This window comes from Raphanus sativus, unplaced genomic scaffold, assembly GCF_000801105.2.
Source record: "Raphanus sativus cultivar WK10039 unplaced genomic scaffold, ASM80110v3 Scaffold3847, whole genome shotgun sequence".
In the NCBI taxonomy this organism is placed as follows: Eukaryota; Viridiplantae; Streptophyta; class Magnoliopsida; order Brassicales; family Brassicaceae; genus Raphanus; species Raphanus sativus.
Window position 1 is genome coordinate 2,185 of NW_026619151.1, and position 7,349 is coordinate 9,533.

The 7,349-nt window shown below is 40.4% G+C and overlaps 1 protein-coding gene across 2 annotated transcripts; it reads left to right on the forward strand.

Moving 5' to 3' along the window:
- Window positions 1-718: 718 nt before the first annotated feature.
- LOC130494261 (K(+) efflux antiporter 1, chloroplastic-like) lies at window positions 719-6,838 on the forward strand. 2 transcript variants are annotated; one of them, XM_057001670.1, is made up of 21 exons: window positions 719-882; window positions 990-2,446; window positions 2,548-2,719; window positions 2,800-2,890; window positions 3,051-3,187; window positions 3,273-3,332; window positions 3,421-3,540; window positions 3,620-3,688; window positions 3,765-3,830; window positions 3,993-4,082; window positions 4,202-4,306; window positions 4,397-4,525; window positions 4,654-4,863; window positions 4,952-5,101; window positions 5,267-5,320; window positions 5,416-5,474; window positions 5,677-5,743; window positions 5,826-6,002; window positions 6,096-6,152; window positions 6,241-6,315; window positions 6,413-6,838. In XM_057001670.1, exons 2-21 carry the CDS (start codon window positions 1,050-1,052, stop codon window positions 6,539-6,541), a joined length of 3,414 nt encoding a protein of 1,137 aa, XP_056857650.1. In that variant the 5' UTR covers window positions 719-882; window positions 990-1,049; the 3' UTR covers window positions 6,542-6,838. The 2 variants fall into 2 exon arrangements, with proteins under 2 accessions (XP_056857650.1, XP_056857649.1); XM_057001669.1 differs by having other exon boundaries at window positions 719-2,446.
- The last annotated feature ends 511 nt before the right edge of the window (window positions 6,839-7,349 follow it).

Here is a 7,349-nt window from a genome sequence, read left to right on the forward strand (position 1 = left end):
TAGATAAGAAGATCTAGTTAACAAATCAAATTCTAATCGGAATATATTATCAGAAAACTGAATTTATATTAGAATAACAACTATCCGGAAGAGGATCTAGTTAGTAAAAGAACAAAAAAATATAGAAGAAACAATATAGAAGAAACAGCAGTAAGACTCGCCGGAATATATATAAACGAACAAAGATCTATCACCTTCGATTAGTATGCCAATAGAAGAGAGAACGAAGTGGAGATGTGAAAGAGAAGAGCGATGGTCACATATTTATACGGAAACCACCACCGCCGATCGGGATGAAATTAAGTATTGAAGTCGACATGCGGAAGTGAATCAAGGAATTTAAGACGAAGTTGTAACTCCAGCAAGTTGAATATCCATGGAGGAAGCAGGAACGACAGGAGTCTTGACTTTCTGCAAAAGCAGGTTGGGCTGAAGCGGAATGGAGCGACTAAGTCCAGTACACAATAAGCCCAATGTGCAGTTAAATGAAACGGTGTGTTTCGAACAATACAGACACGTGTCGCGTTCTGGTGAGTTGAATAAGTGACCTGGAATCCTAGGTGGCTTCACCTGGAGAGAGTGAAGTCTACTTTATATAAATAGATAAAGAGGGGTAGATTAAAGAGAAAGTGTATAGTTAGAGAGGGTGTAATTGAAAAAAAAGAAGCCCTTTTGATTGGCATGAAAGGTTGGTGATGGCCATTTTGCAGTTTCTTATTTTAATGCACTTTCTCATTTCGTTTCTTCTTTGACTGGAAGAGTCGCAGAAAAATAGTGTTGTTGGAAACTCATCAGGACACGTCGATCAGTCGCTAAACTCTCGATTTTCCCGTCATCCATTTGTACTCCGTTACACCCTTTTTTTTTCATGATCTCACTCAGGTTAGTGTACTCTCTCTCTCTCTCTCTCTCTCTGTATGTATTCGTCTGAGGTTTTACATTTCATTAACTGTTTTCTGAGCCCTGAGATTTTTGATTTCCGTTTCGAGTTGCTCCCTCCACATACCACCCACAGGAGGAGGTTCCGATAGGTGGTAGTTGGATTCGACATGGATTTTGCGCGGCCGAGTTTGGTTCATCATGGTGGTATGAGTTACTGCTGCTTGTTGCCTACTCGGTTCATCAGCCCCACCACCCATATTGGAATCATCAGCCCCAGATTTTGGGATCACACCACCACTTATTCTAATCGATTCAGTAATCGGATTACCTCTCCAAGATTTTTGAGTCATTTGCATTCCACAAAACCAACAACACTTGTCCCCTTCCGATTTAGGTCACATTGTCTAGGCAATGTTGAAACTACTGTAGAGAAGGATGTAAACGAATCTGACAGTTTGGAGGAACTCAGGGAGTTACTCCACAAGGCTACCAAAGAATTGGAAGTTGCTAGGCTCAATAGTACCATGTTCGACCTAAAGGCTCAGAGGATTTCCGAAACTGCCATTTCATTCAAGGATCAAGCCTCTACTGTTTGGCTTCAGGTTAACAATACTCTTGATCTCATCCGTGATACTGTTGATGAAGAATCTCTTGCTAAACAAGCTGTTCAAAAGGCTACTATGGCCTTATCTCTCGCTCAAGCTAGGCTTCGTCTTCTTCTTGAGGAATCACTTCAAGAAGCTGGTGGTATTCTAGAATCCTCTCAAGAGACTGATCTTCTTAAAGACAAGGAAGAAGCCCTTTTAGCTGCCAAGGATGACATCAAAGAATGCCATGTGGATTTAGCAAACTGTGAAGCTCAACTGAGTGGTTTGCAGAGCAAAAAAGATGAGCTTCAAAAGGAAGTCGACAAGTTGAATGACTTCGCTGAGACCATACAGATCAATGCCTTGAAAGCAGAAGACGACGTTGCTAATATCATGAAATTGGCTGAACAAGCTGTTGCTTTCGAGCTTGAGGCTACTCAACGCGTTAATGATGCTGAGATTGCTTTGCAGAGAGCTGAGAAGTCTCTCTCCATCCCTCCGCAGACCCCTGAAGAAACTCAGGGCCAACTCTCTGATGCAGAAACAACTCTCCAGGAGGAGGTCCTACTCTCAAGTGGTAGCGATCAGGTTGAAAGAGATGAAGATCTATCAGCGGTACAGAACACAGCTGATCATTTGCCTGATAATGTTGGTCAGAAGGCTCTAAACCTAACGCAGTCTTATGATTCAAACGATCATGAGAATGGAAAGCCAAGCGTAGAGTCTTTCCAAGTGTTGGAATCAGATTCTGAAAAGTCAAAGCTTCTGAAAAAACAGGAAACACAGAAAGATCTCCCAAAAGAGGCTTCTTCTCTTAATGCACCCAAGGCATCGTTTAACAAATCCTCTCGTTTCTTTTCTGCTTCTTTCTTCTCTTCCACTTCAGATGGGAAAACGACTGTGTTTGCGAGTCTGGTTGATTCTGTCAAACAACAATGGCCCAAGCTAGTTCTTGGGTTTGCACTTCTCGGAGCAGGGTCAGTTTCAAAATCCACTCTTTGTTCACATTTTCTGAAGAATTATTTTAGTACATGAAACTCGATCTTTTTGTTAAGTATGAGCTTCTTAATTGTTCCAGACTGACATTATACTCCAATGGAGTAGGCGGGAACAATCAGCTGCTTCAACAGCCTGATGTTATCAGCACTAGTACAGAAGATGTCTCTTCCAACAAGAAACCATTGATCCGGCAAGTGCAGAAACTTCCCAAGAGAATTAAAAAATTGCTTGAAATGATCCCTCACCAGGAGGTATGAATATTCCTTCCTTGTTCTTTTCGTAGACCAAGCAAATTGCATGGCTTACAGGCTGAAACTTCTGCAATGATTAGGTCAATGAGGAAGAAGCTTCGCTTCTTGATTTTTTGTTCTTGCTGCTGGCAAGCGTCATATTTGTGCCTCTTTTTCAGAAAATTCCTGGAGGTAAGTAAGTTTCTCTTATGTTATTTCTCCAATACGTCCCTTTCCCTCAAACTCCTACAGTATCCATGGGTCTCATCAGTCAACTCATACTTATTCTCGCAATCATGTTGCATAGAGATTAATGTGCTGTTTTGATGGTTTCATCTGCTTCATTGTGCAGGCAGTCCTGTTCTTGGGTATTTGGCAGCTGGAATTCTGATTGGTCCTTATGGACTTTCGATAATCCGTAATGTGCATGCAACCAAGGCCATTGCAGAATTTGGAGTTGTTTTCTTGCTTTTCAACATTGGCCTTGAGGTACTATTTGATATATATATGAATGCTACAGTTTTTCTTTTGAACTCTGTTCCGTAGAAGAGCCAACTTTTTATTTATTTGACAGCTATCTGTTGAAAGACTGAGTTCCATGAAGAAGTATGTTTTTGGATTAGGCTCCGCTCAGGTGATTTGATTATTTGAAGATCCCCTTATCTCATTCAACATAATTTTATCCAAGTTCTATAATCTACGTTTCTGTTGTTGTATTCTAGGTTCTGGTCACAGCAGCAGTAGTTGGATTGATTGCCCACTTTGTTGCTGGTCAGGCTGGTCCAGCGGCAATAGTTATCGGAAATGGCCTAGCACTGTCCTCCACTGCTGTTGTCCTTCAGGTGATATTTTTGGTTGTATTCAGAATTCCAGATAGAGATATTAATGGAAAGAAACAAAAACAATGTGCTTGGTTTTTAGGTTCTACAAGAACGGGGTGAGAGTACATCTAGACATGGACGGGCAACATTTTCCGTCTTGCTTTTCCAGGTCGGTTCAGAACAGAGTTCGTAAATACTTCTGTGCTGGAAGTTTCTCATCAACTTGTTATTTTTTTTTTTCACAGGATCTAGCTGTAGTTGTTTTACTGATTCTTATCCCACTTATTTCACCTAATTCATCGAAAGGAGGGGTAAGTTCATCTCTAGGCTTCCTTTTTCTCCTTCAGTACGGTTTACTTTTGTGTTCAAAAACGCATGCCATTTTAATTGCTGATCCTATTAAGAAGAAACGTATGGCTATCTGTTAAAAAGTATCAATGGTAAAATGCTAAGTTTCCAACTGTTCTTCTTAGATTGGGTTTCAAGCAATTGCTGAAGCGCTAGGACTTGCTGCAGTCAAAGCTGCAGTTGCTATTACTGCCATAATTGCTGGTGGCCGTCTTGTAAGTCTCATATACTTTAACGTTTGAAATTTGCGACGGAAGGAAGAGGCTTTGAAGAATTCATATGTTCCATTGGAGTTATAATCTAATAAGGCATTGATGACATTTGTGGCACACAGTTTCTTCGACCAATCTACAAGCAAATTGCAGAAAATCGAAACGCCGAGATATTCTCTGCTAATACACTTCTTGTTATCCTTGGGACTAGTTTACTGACAGCTAGGGTACGACCTTGATCTTGTTGGTGGTATTTGGCCATTTGCAATTATGCCATTCTTTCTTTCCTTCTAAATTTGTCCTGTTCTATAAATCAGGCTGGACTTTCCATGGCATTAGGAGCGTTTTTGGCTGGTTTACTCCTTGCGGAGACAGAATTTTCCTTGCAAGTAGAATCAGATATTGCTCCTTATCGTGGTCTCCTGCTGGGGCTCTTCTTCATGACGGTAATTTATGAGTTCATACATACTTTCTCATATTTTCTTCTATTTTTGTGTGATTATGATGTTTTTTTCAACTGTAAACATATGTAATCGCAGCCATAAGACTAACAAAAGAGTTTTACTCATTTCAGGTTGGCATGTCTATTGATCCGAAACTTCTTCTTTCGAATTTCCCTGTCGTAGTGGGGAGTTTGGGGATCCTGATAGTGGGCAAGACTATATTAGTGGTGATCATGGGCAAATTGTTCGGAATTTCAATCATATCTGCCATTAGAGCCGGTCTTCTTCTTGCACCAGGCGGAGAGTTTGCATTTGTTGCTTTTGGAGAAGCTGTCAATCAGGTTTTGTTATCAACATCATGTCTTTTCGTTGTATAATAATAAGCAATGCTTCTCGAAAACATGAAAGCCTGACGTGTGGTTCTTACAGGGTATAATGTCTCCTCAGTTGTCTTCGTTACTGTTTCTTGTGGTGGGAATCTCAATGGCTATCACACCTTGGTTAGCTGCTGGTGGCCAGTTAATTGCATCACGGTTTGAGTTGCATGACGTTCGAAGTTTATTGCCGGTTGAAAGTGAGGTAGAAGTCTTGATGATACATCTTTCTTGACTGATTTTGAAGTTTAACTCTGTTTCTCTCATGGTACCACTTGACTTTAGTGTCGTTGTGAAGCTTGGATCAGGAAATCATTACAAGGCTGTCTCATGTCTATTCTCTCTATTCTTGTACGGTTTTATTTTGCAGACGGATGATTTGCAAGATCACATAATTATTTGCGGATTTGGACGAGTTGGTCAGGTTTATGCTCTTTAGACGAAAACATCTGTGTAAATGGGTCATATGGTATATTGGAGTTTCTAACTTTTTAGACATTTTCTATTTGTTACTTGCAGATAATTGCTCAGCTTCTTTCAGAAAGACTTATCCCATTCGTTGCCCTCGATGTTAGCAGGTACTGTAACATCGCTCATTCATTTCCTGTATCATTTTGTGGGTTTCAGGATATCATTTTCTTCTCCTGTAAACGGAAAATGTGGGAACTCTCAGTAACTTCCACACAGACTGAGATCACGTTTTAACTTCTTTGATATACGATTCAGTATCTCCTACGCCCATTCTTCGCTTACCTGAATACCCTCGTATATAATTTGCAGTGATAGAGTGACTATCGCGCGTTCCATGGATCTTCCTGTTTATTTTGGAGACGCTGGTAGTAGAGAGGTACAAAAAGAAAAAGAAGTTGCATCATGAAAGAGTTACAAACTATACCAGCATTTGAACATTACTTGTTTAAACAATACAGGTTCTCCACAAAATTGGAGCAGAGAGAGCATGTGCTGCTGTGGTTGCGTTAGACGCACCAGGAACAAATTACAGATGTGTGTGGGCTCTGAACAAGTACTACCCCAATGTGAAGACTTTTGTCCGTGCACACGACGTTGTTCACGGTCTTAATCTTGAAAAAGCTGGTGCTACTGCTGTAATGTTCACGAACCCCTTCACTTTCAATTGGATAACACTTGTGATTTCTTGATTGTACGCTTAAAAATCACGATCACAAAAAAACTCGCAGGTTGTCCCAGAGACTCTGGAGCCAAGTCTACAGTTGGCAGCTGCTGTTCTTGCTCAGGTAAAGAAAACATAATGATCTCTCGTCTGTGAAATTAATCCTAGACATAGATTATGATCGATTTTTCAAAAAAAAAATAACTTGTCAGGCCAAATTACCGACATCAGAAATCGCAAACACGATCAACGAGTTCAGAACACGTCACCTGTCTGAACTAACGGAGGTGCGTTTCCAATCTTCGATCAAATTCATACATTTTTTTTAATAATCCGAATCTGGCTTGGTCTTTGATTGATATGGTGTATTAACGGTAATGACAGCTAAGTGAAGCAAGCGGAAGCTCTCTGGGGTACGGCTTTTCGAGGACGACGAGTAAGCCAAAACCTCAAGGGACGGATGCATCTGAAGAGAACCAGATTATGGAAGGAGGTGGTACACTGGCGACCTGATGGCGGTTTCTTCATTCTAGAAAGAACCAAGGAGCCTAACATTCGTGTGGTGGCCATTTCTTTTTGCCTGGTAGTTTCTTACTTTGATGGAAAAAATGAAACAGTCTTTTGAACAGATTAGTCATAAATATTGTTGATGTTCTCTCTCTCTCATTTGGGGTTAAGTCTCTGTTCTCGTAACAAGAAACCATATTTGAACACTTCTAGGGAAAAGCAAGGAATGTTTTTCCGTATGTAACACTTGCGGGAAGTTATTTTTTGGCAATAACCATAGCTTCTGCTTTGATGTTAGCGACATTTGTCTTACTATACTCTTATTATCTATTTTGTTAAAATATACTTAGTAAAAGCTAGCGGTGTGTATTTCATCCATGTGGCACTTATTGAATCCACACAAACGAATAAATATAGAAATGGGCCTTTAGCATTGATGTTAGATTGTTAGTTAAACTGATCTGTCTCAAGCAGAAGATAGATAGCTAATTGACTTTTCTGCTCAATTCGATGGCTGACTCAAGGTTTGTGCTTCCTCTCTCTCTCTGGCTTGAAATTTCAATGAAAGATATTTATTCAGATAGGTTGACTTGATCGTTCTCTGATGTGTGTGGGCAGAGTTGCAGTTGTAAGTGGTTCGAACAAAGGGATTGGGTTTGAGATCTGCAGGCAACTTGCTAAAAATGGGATGACTGTGATTCTAACAGCGAGAGATGAGAAGAAAGGTCTCGCAGCTGTCGAAAAGCTTAAGAGAGAGAATGTTTTTTCTGATCAAGCCATCCTCTTTCACCTGCTTGATGTCTCCAATCCGGAC

Bases quoted from the DNA above. Each gene is read 5' to 3' on its own strand.
- LOC130494261 (XM_057001669.1), top strand. From the start codon at position 1,050: ATGGATTTTGCGCGGCCGAGTTTGGTTCATCATGGTGGTATGAGTTAC. The intron at 3,333-3,420 runs GTGATTTGATTA...GTTGTATTCTAG, and splicing joins TTGGATTAGGCTCCGCTCAG to GTTCTGGTCACAGCAGCAGT. The intron at 4,864-4,951 runs GTTTTGTTATCA...TGGTTCTTACAG, and splicing joins TTGGAGAAGCTGTCAATCAG to GGTATAATGTCTCCTCAGTT.